The sequence below is a fragment of the Thermobia domestica genome, chromosome 3 (genome assembly GCF_964235325.1).
Source record: "Thermobia domestica chromosome 3, izTheDome1.hap1.1, whole genome shotgun sequence".
In the NCBI taxonomy this organism is placed as follows: Eukaryota; Metazoa; Arthropoda; class Insecta; order Zygentoma; family Lepismatidae; genus Thermobia; species Thermobia domestica.
In genome coordinates this window covers 205,978,612-205,994,270 of record NC_137456.1, presented here as the reverse complement: position 1 = coordinate 205,994,270, position 15,659 = coordinate 205,978,612, and the positions used below count along the sequence as shown (strand labels likewise).

The window sequence follows — 15,659 nt, the reverse complement described above, 5'->3', positions numbered from 1 at the left end:
TTCGTTTTCCAACTGGGAATATAAGACGTAGCAAGTTAAAACAATTACAAATAATTTTCCTTCCTTCAGGTCTTCATAAGGTAATACAGTGCTGGTCTTACTTACCCCACATGAGCTCCCTCGTGGCTAAGGGGTTAGCGTACGCGCCTTTGGCGTGGAAGACCCGGGTTCGACTCCCGGCGGAAGCGCGTGTGGTTTGGATTCCACGTTAATCTGTAGGTCCACGTCTCATATAGCCTCGTTGCTGAAAGGGGCGCTAAACTAAAATCAACTCAATAACCCCATTACATCACATGTAGTGTATATAGCTGACAAAAATGTGTGGGTCTGTTGTTAAATGTTCCGTCGCCTATTGTAATTTCATTATCGATTAAGCTCCCTTGCCCACTTTGTCCTCAAAGGTAATAATCCCATTTTCAGAAGAATTATTATCAAAAAGTAGGAAATTATCTGTATCTAAACGCAGCAAGACTTATGGAAACCAAATATCCGTCGCTGAAGCACTTACACAGGAACTCCAAGAGTACTTTCCTCTTGCCCTGTACAATACGCGGCAAAAAACCTGCAACATGAGGATATAAGTTTATTGTGAAACTACGCCTAACAGCACAGGGAATGAACATAACGTCTAAGTGGAACGAATCACGCCAGGATGAACCTCGGCCTCCTCCCATACACACTTATTTTGGAGCAAAGGACTTCGTTATTTCACAATAAACTTATATGTTCATGTTGCAGGTTTTTTGCCGCGGATTGTACAAGCCCGATCGGTACCCATTGAAACCTGGCTAATTAATAAGCAAAGCGAGGTCGTATCTTTCGCATTTAGAAATTCCTCTTTAAATATCTGTGGTTCCTCCGTTGCCCTTTTTTTGCACTCGAATTTGCTTTTTCCAGTCTCAGCATGTGCAAAACTTGGAATGCAAGAATGTGAATATGAAGACCGTGTTATCAGAATTGGTTGTTATGCTACCTGTGCACGAATTTTTGTTAGCGGTACCTTTTAACGCATATCCAATACTTTGGTTCATTTTTTGTTTTTCGGATTGGGTTTAAGTTATACATATATCGTTCGTATAAAGGTTTAGGGTTCTTTTGTTTCTCTTATGACTTCCATTGTCTCATATGCAAACAAAGAAAAAAAAAGAACAAGTTATAATAATAAATAACATAATAATAATAATACAAATTACGGAATCACTTTCCTACAATCTGATAAAGCTGTTAGGCTTTATAGGGTAGGAAACCCATAATAATAATATACATAGTTATTAAATAATATATATAGTGTTTAAATAGTAATTCGCATATATACCTTCCCATACAGCCCTTCTTGTCGCTCTTATTCGAAGTTTCTGAGAGTCGAATGCTGAGTGACGCTATATCTACCTGTTTATCTCTCTCTCTCTCTCTCTCTCTCTCTATATATATATATATATATATATATATATATATATATATATATATATATATATATATATATATATATATATATTGCCTAGCAACCTCAAAAGTGACCGTGGCATATGAACTTGATTAACAAAAAGGGGTATTCTGCTACATAATACCTGGAATATTTCCAGGCAAACTGCTCGTCGAACCGAACATTCACCATATTAAATACAAGATGGTGGTGACACACCCACTTCCGGTACCCATCCGAAATTTGTTCTCCGTTCTTGTTATTTAAGATCTCTGTACTATCTCTCCTGTATCTTCATTGTTGAAACAGTTTGGATGAAGAATATTTTGGGTCTAGTTTGTTAGTGGGTATTCTGAGGCAGATTGTTACGAAAGTAGTTCAGTGACGGTGGGATGTTATGTTATCATTTCTAAATTGTTAAACTTAGTTAAATACTTATTGTAGTTTTAATGCTATTGTTCTGTAGTTTATGTTGAAGCGTTAGGGAGGCTTTCCTCCCTCATTATCTAAACTGCTCACTCTTGTCTTATCTTGTCATCGATGACTACTGTTTGACTTGCTTCTCCTACTTTTTGAGAGTGCTTTGATGTTAAGTGAGTATACACACTTCGAGAGAGTAACCTTTTAATAGTTTTTCTTTCGTGTTAAAAGAAATGTAACGTAAAAGTTAATTTTGGTACTTATTTATGATTTGTATTATGTCACTCATTTTATTGGATGTATTTTTATCCCAAATTAAAGCATATGGCTTGTGTGTTTTGTCGTGGTTGAGAGTGAGTTAGTGTATGAATCTTCTGTTACAATTCGTGGTTTTAAAGCATTTTGATTGGTTGGTACTTGTGGGTGTGTCTATGCTGTCTGTTTTTGATTTTGTAAGCTACTAGGTCTGGATACGGTTAGCACGTGCTTTGCCTTTGTCGGAGGCCGCTGTTATAATTTTGTAAGTCATTTTTTTAATGTGTTAATTATTTTATTCGTAACGTCATGAGTTGAAGTTGGTTTTTAAATATTGAAATAGTGGGATTTCAATTGTAGTTTTGAAGAAGATTAATAAAAATGAAAGTAGAAAGGATTACGTTATTGCTGTGTTACAACCTTTTGCTTTCAGCCAAATTTTTGTATTCTTTTCAATGTCAATACAAATTTTATAAAACAAGGTTTTTCAGACAATCCGGTATTTTGTATCATTGAAACTCTCAACCTGTATATCATACAGGAAGCAAACAGTCCTGCCTCACTTTTTCGTTGTAATGTAGTATCAACGACATTACGTGTTCTTTTGATGTTCCTTTCTATCTTAATTTTTGTTTCTTTTTTTTTATTTTATCTTTTTTAAAGAAGCGTTTTACAGAAATGCGATGCTAATGTACTGCTTTACAGAAATGCGATGCGAATGTAACATTGGATTGCAATATTTACATTCATAATTTATTACCAAAGTGATATATTTCTGCGAAGCTTCTACGAGAGAAACATCATACCATTTTCTATCTTTGATGATGAAATAGATGCCTTTTATCAATTTTCCCTATAGACCTCACATTATATTACTAGAAAATGGCCGTAGAATTGACAACGAAGAATTGACAAGTGAATTGTGTGCGCTTCGACATTCGGATATGGAAATAAAGCAAATAAAGCACCTCGGTGGGCTTTCGAAGTGTAAGACGTCAGCTTACTTTTTGGCAATTACATAAGTAGTTAAAACGTGACTAGCACTATGCCCTTTCTGTCTTCTGTTGTTTTAAAGCTCTAGTAACAGGTTCATAAATGGCACATCTATATCTTCATTTTATAGCATAGGATCAAAAATATTCTTTGCTACGTCTTCTTTTTCATTAGAATGACGAAGGAAAATTAGTGTTCATTTTACAACTTTTAAAACTGGGAAAACGAAGTAGATCCGAGAAGCACATGTATACAATATGACTTATCAAATAAACACTGTGAAATTAAGTTAATGTGCTTTTGTCATAAAAATGAAAGTTCACTTCGGACCTGAGTAATATCACTCCCATTTCGTGACGGAATTATGAACTCAATACGTAATAATAATAATAATAATAAAAATGCTACAATAGCAATTAAAAGCGCCTGAGCACCAACCTATAACTTTAGCTTTTAAATCTTTCATTTACGGTTGTGTGTGATTTCACGTTTAACAGAGACAAACATTTTAAGTATTTGTACTTTAAATAGTCTAAATTAGTTACTAGACTAATACGTCATCTTTTTCATAAAGTTTATGATATAAAATTATTGTTCAAAGCCTTTGTATTTTAATAAGCCTTCTCTAAAATCAATGCGTGTGAGTTGTGCTTCCATCTTCCGAGTTCTTTTAAACTGTGTTTATATGTTTGTGGTCAATCCTTTCGACAATGAGATCTCGGAAACTACAGGCTCTAGATAGATGACGTTTTCACTGATCGATTGGAAATTTTGCGTAGATTGTCCAGTTCTAATTGAGTATTTAAAAAAAAAACATGGCAATTATTTCTTTATTACATTTTTTTAGGGTACGCTGGAAGCGTTGAAATTAAAAAAAAACAAACAAAAAAAAAAAAAAAAAAAACTAAAGCATCATATCCTATGTGTTATACATTCCAACACCACAATGTTGTATATTGGAGTTGTATATGTCTCAGCCGTTTGTTCCATGGCCAAATAATAGTGAAAAAGGAAGGATAACTATTTCTCGAGTGTTAAGATAAATCTTTATTTTTTGAGTGTTTTGCCCAATGAACACCATATATAACTGATATTATAATTAATTGTATATGTAATGTATTTGCTTATTACATACTGCATGCAAGAAGAAAGAAAACACTGGTCATACATGAATTAGAAACTCCAACCGGAAGTAGGCTCAAATCTTGCAAACGGTGCGAGATATTGAGAAAAAATAATCGAAAAAATCTCCCCTTTGTGATACCCCTTGCCGATTTTTTTTTAAAATCAAGACGTCTTTCACTTGTGTCTGTAAAGGGACATGTACATATGTTGTGAGGAATGAGAAGGAGATTTATGCTCATATCCGAATGATGCACTGTGTAGAGAGCGCAGATTCAGCTAATAATAATAATAATAATAATAATAATAAACCTCATAGGAGCACATTGTAAACTAGCTATCAATTAGGCAATCTGTAGAATGACCAAGTTAGTACTTTATAATACGATTGTCATTACTTTTTCTGTGCTTTACTAGCTGAACCTGCGCTCTCTACACAGCGCATCATTCGCATATGAGCATAAATCTTCTTCTCATTCCTAACAACATCTGTACATGTCCCTTTACAGACACAAGTGAAAGATGTCTTGAGAAAAAAATCGGCAAGGAGTATCACAAAGGGGAGATTTTTTTGATTATATTTTCTCAATAAAGATATTGAGAAAATATAATCAAAAAAATCTCCTCTTTGTGATACTCCTTGCCGATTTTTTTCTCAAGACATCTTTCACTTGTGTCTGTAAAGGGACATGTACAGCACCGTTTGCAGAATTTAAGCCTACTTCCTGTTGGAGTTTCTAAATCATGTATGACCAATGTTTTCTTTCTTCTTGCATGCAGTATGTAATAAGCAAATACGTTACATACATAATTAATTATAATGTCAGTTATATATGATGTTCATTGGGCAAAACACTCCAAAAATAAAAGTTAATCTTAGACTGGAGAAATGGTTATCCTTCCTTTTTCAGTATTATTTGGCTAGGAAACAAACGCCTGAGACATATTCAACCCGTATATACAACAATGTGGTGTTGGAATGTATAATGCGTAGGATATGATGCTTTAGTTTTTTTTTTTTTAAATTTCAGCATTTCCAGTGTACCCGTAAAACTGTAATAAAGAAATAATTGCCATGTTTTTTTTTAAATATTCAATTAGAACTGGACAATCTATGCAAAATTTGCAATTGATCAGTGAAAACGTCATCTTTCTAGAGCCTGTAGTTTCCGAGATCTCATTGTCGAAAGGATTGGCCACAAACATATAAACGTCCACAAACATATAGTTTAAAAGAGCTCTAAAGATGGCAGCACAATTCATTTGCATTGATTTTGGAAAAGGCTTATTAAAATACAAAGGCTTTGAACAATAACTTTAAAACATAAACTTTATAGAAAAATATGTATTTAAATAATAATTTATTTAAAGTACACCTACTTCAAAATATTGTCTTTGTTAAACATGAAATCATTAATAACCGTAAGTCAAAGGTTTGAAATCCAAAGTTAGAGGTTGGAAATCAGACGTTTTTATAGCTTTTGTAGCATTTTAATAGATAGATTTTTTTTATTAGAATATAAACAAAATTATTAATTTTATTAATTTATATATTTCGTGAGACAGTAAGGTAAATAAATAGACATAATATTTTCCATTACCATTATTGCCAAAAGTACTATATGAAAATTATAAATTGCGATACAAATTTAAATTTGTTTCGCAAATTGTTATACAAAATAAAAACTATTAAAATAACTCTGATATGTATCCTAGCATGCATAGGAAACATGATTTTAAAAACCACAATATGCGCTTCATGTGATAGGAGGGTGAGAATTGGATAGAAAAGAAGAATAATACAAGTAAGTGTGAAACGTGTAATCGGGTGCCGTATTGGAAGCTATTTAAATGTTGTCTTCTGTTTCAGCTCTGTGAATCTTATACACTTAATACACATTTATTTATTTATCAGGAAATAACAGGTATATGTCCAATAACAATTTCCTGTACAATAAAAAATTGCACTAAAACATAATAATGATATAATGAAAATAAATAAATAAATCGTTAATACAAATAGAAAACAAATGGGCATGCATGAAGATATCAAACACAGCAATTACTTTATAAAAGATGACATCTGGTAAGATGTTTTTTGATAATACCAAAATCTTCAATAAATATATCGATAAAATGAGAATAATTATTGGCCATAGACAAAAACTTATAGATAGGTACATCAATTAAACTTTTGTAATTTCTACTAGTAGGGTAAGGAGTATGCAAGTTTATAATATTAATTAACTGTAGTTCACCAGTTAGAATTTCGTGTAATAATTTAAGATCATACAAAGTTCTTTAGTTTTGCATAACGAAAACTTAAATTTCCAGCGCAACCAGGAAGGAAATAAATTTTGGACAGATTCAATATTGTTGTAATAGTACTGTACGCTTCTGTACCGAACACCAAAATAATATTCAAGGTGACTTTTAACATTTGTGAGATACAAAGTAACACAAGTGTTCATTAACACAAAATGTCTAGAGATCCATTTGATAATGCCTAAATTTCTCCTAGCTCTGGAGATAATCTGTTCAAGATGCTTGTTAAATAATAATTTATTATAAAATATTACACCCAGATCTTTCGTGGACTCAACATATTTAACAGAAATATTATCAGTAACATATCTATAATAAATAGAATTAGTTTTAGTGGAAAAAGTAACCATAAAAGTTTTGTTGAAGTTTAAAGGTAAGACATTACTGTAAGACCATTTTACAACATTATCAATATTACCTTGAATAACAGCACAGTCATCAATAGAATCAATAGAACTATAATTTTTAAGTCATCAGCATACATAAGGAAATGACAATTATTGTACTCGTTCAAATCATTTACACATAAAAGAAACAGAACTGTCTTAATATATTAAGCACTTACTCATTTACTGTGGTGTTTATGTTAAGTGTAATTCTAATGATTGGAAGTAATATTGATTCAGTTCTTTTGATTTCGTAGGATGCGTGTAAGCCAAGTGCAATTTACAAAGTGGAAAGGGACCAGGACCACAGAAATGAAGCCAATACTATATTTCAGGAACCTGCGAAGAATGTTGCAGCTGATATCGATTATAGTGGATTTGACATAGTAAAAGCAACACAGGTATGCAGTTTATTAGTTATAAAATTTGAGTTTAAAGCGGTGAAAACAGAGGTCGAAATGATGCTTAACGAATTTTTGTTGTAAAACATTTCAATGTTTATGAAATTCATGTTTATTATCTTAATATTCTACGTTCTACATAATTTAATTCAGAAATACTGAGTCAATGTAATCAGACCTATGTAATCTTATCTGTTTCTTCATATATTATTACTATGATTGTCTTCGTATAGCGCTGTTTCCTTGGAAATACATTACACCTGGTGAATACTGTGATCTCAGCCTTTCGTTTTGATTATCAGCTTCCTTATAGCCAGGCACGTAGCCAGGATTTCGTGAAGGGGGGGGGGGTCCGTGACATGAAATACTGTGGTCATCACAAAAGGGGCTCGATCATTCTAAACTATTTTACTGGAACATATATTGGTTCGTTTAGCCAGGATTTCGTAACGGGGGAGGGACATGAAATTCTGAAGGCCCAGGAGCTCGATCAATCTAAACTACTTTACTATCAACATATATTAGTTTATTAGGACCATAAAATGAAGATATGTTGACAAGTATTTTAATAACAAACTATGAAGAAATTTCGAGCAAAATAATAAAAAATAGTATTGAAAAAGATTTTACAATATTTACGTCCTTCTCCTGTTTATTCAAATATAACAATTTTATTTTCGTTATGATCTCAATTATTATAAAAAGTACATACTCAATACTGTCTTGTAAACTATCTTCTAATATAAATAAAATAAAAAGTTTGTTTGTGTGTTTGTCTGTCTGTGTGCGGCCTGGAGACCAGACGAGTGGACCGAGAGTTACCAAATTTTGGTCAGGGGTACCTTGGCTCAGGCCCCAGGTCAAGACGAAGTGCGTTTTTTTAATTTCGATACAGGGGGGTCTCAGGGGGGCGTTTACCGGAACCGGCTTGGGAACCAGAAAAATTGACCGAGAGTTACCAAATTTTAGTCACGAATACCTTGGTCCAGGCTCCAGACCACAGTTAAACGTTTTTGTCGAAATTCGAATCAGGGGGGTCTCAGGGGGGCGTTTACCGGGACATGTAAAAGTAGTTGAAAATGACCGATATTTATTTATTTATTTAACAATCACCAGATACAGCTCAGAGGTCATTTTACACTGGATATCCAACAACATTAACAATGGAAAGGATTTGGGAAGGTATCGGCCAGGGCCTGTTTAGTAGGTGCCATCCCGGCATTTGCCTGGTAGGACTGAGAGAAACCCTGGAAAACCTCAGTCAGGATGGTCGGCAGCGGGATACGAAGCCACGACCTCCCGAATACGAAGCCAACGCTCTACCACTTGAGCTATTAGTGTCGAATTCATATTTCCGCGGTCGCTGAAATCAATGGTGAAACTCGGATTGCATTAACTTCCAAATTCACGCTATTCGGCTCCGGGCCGGGAGGTCACCGGAGGGGGGTGAGATACCAAGACATATAAAAGTAATCCAAAATGACGGATATTAGTGTCAAATCCATAGTTTTCGCGGTCGCTGAAATAAATGGTGACACTTCCATTAGCGATGACTTGCAAATTTAGTTACAATTGTATGCGGGCCGGAAGTCAGCGGGGGTTGCATACCGAGACATGTAAAAAATAGCCCAAAATGACCGATATTAGTATCAAATCCATAGCTTTCGCCGTCGCTGAAATCCATGGTGATACTCCCACAGGTGTTGACTTCCAAATACAGCCCCTGTGCGAAGCATGTGTATGTTCAACTAGTTTTACAATATATGCGTTTCTTTCTCTGTTGAATCAAATGCTAACAGAACTTTCTTTCAACATAAATTTTTGTTTTTATTTTTCCGTCAACTATTGTCGGTTCCAAATGACAGGTTAAAGGAGCAATAGAAAATTGTCCTTGAAACAGCATGTTTGATACTGCAAGGATGCGATGACGAAAAAGTATGATTTAAAATGTTCACGCTGTTACACAACGGCACTATGATTTCGAAAGCTTGAAATCTCCCTGACTAGTAGCGGAAATTCTGAGAATTAAATAACTTTTCTTGAAATTTCAAATTCCCTGACTCTTCCAGAATATCTCGCTTACCTCGCCATCATATTGCAAGTAATACAAATCTCCTCATAAGAAAGAGTAAGCAAAAGCTTCCTGTAGTAGTTTTCTTTTTAATTTTGAACGCTGATCCTTCTTTTTGTCATTTCATTTTGTTTTATCCTTCCTTAATTTTTCCCATTTCTGGTCTCGAAGGGGGGGGGGGTCCGGACCCCCGGACCCCCCCTTGGCTACGTGCCTGTTATAGCTAGTAAGTAGTTTTTTTCATTTAGTTAAATGTATTCCATCACGAGAGCTATGTGAAGAGACCTTGGTCAGAGTGTAAATAGAAGCTGAATCATGCACATCCACTGAGGATCGAACCTGAAACTGAAAGCACATAAATCTATTTTGCTGATCGACTACTTGGAAATCTGTCTACTACTGGAATACACTAGTCTGAAATTTTCCAATGTCTCCACAATATATTCGGTTGGTAGTTAACTAAGTAAATTACTTTACACTGAGGAAGAAAGAAAAAAATGTTCCCTTCAAAATAAGCCGAGATTGTCGTAAAATGTGACATATCGCACTCTGAGAACATCAAAATGTGCGAAATTCTGTTTTGATTATGAAATTTCATAAATCTGAAAGTTCTTTCAGATTGTGAATTCTTGCACAGTCAGATACAACTTCATAATTAAATTTTGGCCATTTCGTGAACGGTACCTGACAATGAAAACTTTTTCCTATAAAAGTTGTTTGTTTTCTGTGATCTTTTGAATGATGTATCAAATTACGAAGGTCATTTCATAAATAATGCACACTATGGCAACACTGGGGAGTGGAAAATGAAATCGCAGTAAACAAATCGTCAGTTGAAGCTGAGGTCTTGAGGCAGCAGGACGTGTGCTTATGCGCTCTCTAGTGAATACAGTATGGTTGTGACAGTAGGTGTCTGGGGCAACGTGTCTATTGAAGATCAGAGGTCGTACATAAAGATTGAAACCTTATGTGACAGAAGCCCCACAGAAATTCACAGTTCTTTACGTTACCTGTAGTTTGTGGTGAAACAACAGTGGACCGTAGTACAATTTCTCGTTGGGCTACTCGTTTCCGTGGTTTCCGTTGTGCATAAAGGATGATGCAAGACCAGGAAGACCGAAATCGTGAACCGATGAAAGAAGTGTGCAACTTGTTGCAGATGAATTTGAACAAGATTGTCGTGACATGTGAGGAACTTTCTGATATCACAGGGATTCCATCTGCGTCAGTGTATAGAATTCTGACAAGTGATTTACAGAAGAGAAAAATTTTTTCCCGATGGGTTCCCCACTTACAGACTGCTGAACAGAAGCAGACACGTCTTGACAATGCAACGATGCTGAAACAAAGATTCAGCGTTAAAGGTGGGTACTTTCTGCATCACACTATTGCTCTTGATGAAACGTAGATCAGAAACTTTGAGCCGGAATTAAAATCACAATCCAACGTGCAAGGCGTACCTTGCTGGTTGTTTTAATATTCATATATATATGTATAGAAATATACTGTGACAGTTAATATGCAGATAGATTTAATATACAAACAGCAGGCCTGGTCTTAGTTCTATATATATCTGGTAGTAATATACAGGGTGTAACATAAATGCATGGCCAAAAGTGACGAGGTGATTGCGGACATCCAAATAAGTAAATATATTCCTATAAACATGGGTTCGATGCCTCTTCGTTTCTGAGATACAGGGAGTTCAAATGCCGAGTCTCTTCAATGGCTTACTATGGGAAAGTAAATGGAAATTTTCAATATTACAGGCAATGAAGTGTAATTATGCCTGTGCACTAACATAGAGAATGACACTAATCAACCTTTGAGGTTATTGGGCTGTCAGTAATGCCAACCTGGTACAAAGTGTTATGTTTTCAAGTAGCACTAAAGGTCCACACGTGAGCACGAGTGCTGACATCAAAATGTTCCTAAACATGGGGCAGATTCCGCTTCATTTTCGAAAGACAAGCCATCCAAGTGTGAAGTCAATTGACGGCTCACAACGATTCATAGATCACAACTATTACATGTTTCCAAAGATAAGTAATTGAGAAAGGTATTCGATGGAGGCAGAGCGTACGTTTATACCACACATAAACTTCGGAAGACAGTGTCCCATGTTTAGGAATGTTTTTGAGTTGAGTTGATTTTAGTTTAGCGTCCCTTTCAGCAGCGAGGCTATATGAGACGTGGACCTACTGATTAACGTGGAATCCGAACCACGTGAGCTCCCAGGAATGTTTTTATATCAGCAATCATATGCTAAAGTGTGGTCGACTAGTGCTATTTGAAAACATAATACTTTGTACTAGGTTGGCAACCTTGACAATCCAATAACCTCCAATGTTGATTAGTTTCATTCTCTATTATACATTAGTGTATATGTATTTGCACAGGCATAATTCCACTCTATTGTATTATTCCTGTAATATTGAACATTTCCATTTACTTCCTATAGTGAGCCATTGGTGGGACTCGACATTTGAACACCCTGTATCTCGGAAACGAAGCGGCATCGGACGCATGTTTATTGGAACATTTTTATTTATTTGGATGTCTGCAATTACCTCGACACTTTTGGCCATGCAGTTATGTTATACTGTATATATATATGAATATGATAGTAGTCTAAAAGGTTGTATTAAAATATCTAACTTGTATATAGAATTTGTAAATGTAACTGTATATTATGTATGTTTTAATATCTTTTATTTAGGTTGGAAACACTTTTCACCGGTTTGCAGAAGCAAAAACTTTCCTCTTTTTCTTCGAATAAGAAAACTCCTATTCCCCGCTCTCCGCAGCAACTTCCTATGGCTAATTTTCGGAGACTCCTGTAAATACGCGACGAAATTACGTAATAGGGCTTCATTCTGAAGACAACCATTGAATGATGTGGTTTTTTGTTGAAGGTTTGGATTGAGAACCTATTTTACGCTTTTTTTTTTTTTTTTTTTTTTTTTTTTTTTTTTTTTTAAGGTAGGTCTGAGAGATGTGGCTCTTATAGGAGGTGTCTAGTGAGAACCGAAAGTAGGGATCCATTTTTGATACAATCCACTGAGCAATGTGGGTTTCTATGTATAGGTTCTGAGCGAGAATCAAAGTTAATTTTTATAGTTGATTTATTACAGTAAGTTATGTCCTTTTTTGAATCTTAATTCTCTAAATTATTTTCGTTAGTATAATGAATTCCCTCGTATATCGTTCGATTTGGATTCATATTAATAATTTTGCTTCGAAGTGTAGGACTGGTATAAATTGAGAAGTATATTAGATGAAGCTAGATAAATAGATGAGTTTCTCGATTCCTAAAAGGGAATTCGGGTGGAATATTGGAATTGGACAGCAGAGATGTCCATAGAGCACACAATGAGTTCGTTTTCAATTATATTTTGTTAGAATTCTATGGTCAGAATTCTAAAATTATTGATGCCTAGCCTTGAAACACAGACGAAGCTGAGAAAGAATAATTCCCTAATCATACAATTCTTCCTGGGATTCAATGTAAGGATCCGAAATAGACTTTAACCTCACCTGATTTAATTAGCTAGGTTTCCTTAAGTGGAACGGAATTTAGGTCCGATGAGTTCCACGACAGAGCTTTAGGTGACGCACTCTATTTAGTGATTTTAGTGCTGGTATAAAACGAATTAAGGAGTGTACTAGCAGCTTGGGCTTGTAAGAAAACACGGGCTAGTAACTGCACCGATCAAACGCACATTAATGTCTGATTAATTTAATTAGAGACATAAGATAGTTGAGAATTGTAGCCAGGAATCATTAAAGAGTTTAAATTGAGAAGTTCATAAACCAAGCACACGCTTTTAATTAGTAAATAACTATCTCAAAAGGTGTCTGTGTCTATGATTTGAATGTCCAAAAAATCGTTCCCAGCACTTAGATACAATTTTACCTTCAGGCAATTAATACATTTTATGATTAACGAGCCAATTTGCCAGAAACTTCTCGATTAGTTAAAGGAAGGAGAAAGAAGTCCACCTGAGTAAGGTAAATGACTCTACATCCCTTTATAAATTAATTGTGCGGGATAGTACAGTAGAAGGCAAAGGAAGGAGGTGAATTGCGAAAATTCGGGGAAATAGTTAATTCTGGTGTAGTTGTTTATAGTGCAATTAATCTCTCTCGGTATTCCTTGGTAGAAAATTAAAAGAGTTTTTACTAATAGTAATATTATAGTGAGTCACCGATATATAGCATGATAAATGGCATGGAATATCCAAAGGAGTTCTTTTGCATAGTGTGTGTGTGTATAATATAAAAAATAAAAGGACGGAAGTTGCGTGGTAGCGAATGAGTAGAGAGCTTCATCTTCTCCAGGACCACAAATGTCGCCGGTCTCAATCAAAGGTTAAGCAAATTATGATTTTTACTTACGGTCACCAGAACATTATCAAAGTGGACAGAGTTCCATGTGGAAGAAGTGTCACAGCAGCGTATTATTGTGAATTCCTGCTGAAACTGCGTAGAAAATGCACAAAACACGACCGCCCTCTGCTCAGGGCAGGTCTATTGATTCTCCACGACAAGAAGATACAGAATGCACTGCCTAATGCCAAGACCGAGAAACTATGATGAAGTCATTGATTTCTTGACTGCCCTTCTCCTAAAAGGAGCATCTACCAACCATATGGAACATCAAGATCAGCCTGAATCATCTATACAATTCCCAGATCCATTGGCAGATTTTATTGTCGAACTCGATCTGCAGCCAGACATTCGATGGCCACCTGAGGACCTTCGTGTTCTGTTTCTTTATATCGTCAAACAACGCAACTTAGACGTTCTATGAGATCTGCGTATCCAGGAGCCCTTGTATATATTATACGATGAGTGGCCTTTCTGGAGAGAATTAATAGAAATGCTTGGGAAGTGTCTCCATCAGTAGGATCGCGATGATCTTCATCATCCTGTTCATCACGTAGAGGGTCTTCAGATTCCTTCTGAGAGGACTCCATTCCAGTGAGCATTTCTATTAATTCTCTCCAGAAAAGACAGTTATAGGGTAACATATACCACGGCTCTTGGATAAGCAGATCCCGTAGAACGTCTAAGTTGCGTTTTTGGACGATATAAAGAAAAAACAGAACACAAGGGTCCTCAGATGGCTATCGAATGTCGATGGCTGGCTGCAGATCGAGTTCGACAATAAAATCTGCCAATGGATCTAGGAGTTGCATAGGCGGTTCAGGCTAATCTTGATGTTCTACAGAGTTGGCATGTGTTTATTGTTTCTCGGTCTTGGCAGTAGGCGGTGCATTCTGTATCTTCTTGCTCTGCGACGAAGTCTGTCCTCGAAAGGGTTATTGGACAGGTGAAACACTAATACCACATACAGGCATTGCAGTGGCGTAAGGGGTGGCTCTACGCCAATCGAATTGTGTTGCAGTAACCATAAGAAGCAGTCGCTCCAGAAAAAAACTATTTCTCCATTGCATCAAGTTGATCGTAGAAACGGTGGATAGTGAGGAGATACTTAATCTCTGCATAGTCAAGTTTGCCCAAACTTTTGTTGTCCACACGGGAGCGTAGAAAGGAATTGGCGGCTCCCAAGTCGTAGGGACACTCTTCTTGTTTTGTTCGTTCTTCTTTCTCTCGTTGACGTTCTTTTTTGGCTTGTTCACGCATATCACGAATGTACTCAGCAAGTTGTTGAAGAATAGTGACCAACGCTTGCATTGCTTGATTTGCCCCTTCTTCCACAGTGAAGTATTGAAGCAAGGAAGTTTGTCGAGTAGCACTAGGAACAGAGATGCAACATCTACTAGGGGGAATATGCCACTGTTGGCGTGGAGGAGGGTAAGTACGAGTCACTGGTGGCGTTATAGGAGTAGGCGGGAATCCTGTGGCGCACTAGGCTGCACTGGGTATACAAAAGATCCAAATGACTCCAAATGACGAAGTTGGAGTAGCAGAGAAATGCTGCGAATAAATGTATGAGTCTGCAGGCACAGGCACTTTTAAATCCTCACTGTCTGGAAAATTTTGCGGTTGCTCACTTTCTGTAGGTTTCTTCGCCGAAGATACGGAAGGACAGTCCCACATATAAAAGTGAATGCAGTCCTGTTTATGTCCAGGAGAGTTACACTGGTACTGAGATGTAATGATGAAAGTGTACTGTAAACTCGGTGCACGAAAGACATGGGATGACACCGCTGTATTGCTATACAACGAGGGAAGACAGGATGACATAAAATCAATCAAGACTCTTCACCGCGCGCGACACGATCCTCATCACATGA

At 36.1% G+C, this 15,659-nt stretch overlaps 1 protein-coding gene across 2 annotated transcripts in view; it reads left to right on the top strand.

Moving 5' to 3' along the window:
* Hip14 (palmitoyltransferase Hip14) overlaps nucleotides 1–15,659 on the top strand; it is a 216,749-nt gene that overhangs the window by 8,516 nt on the left and 192,574 nt on the right. For both annotated transcript variants that reach the window (XM_081752119.1, XM_081752120.1), the window contains exon 2: nucleotides 7,182–7,325. In XM_081752119.1, coding sequence (XP_081608245.1) covers nucleotides 7,182–7,325 — 144 coding nt within the window. The remainder of the gene's footprint in view (nucleotides 1–7,181; nucleotides 7,326–15,659) is intronic.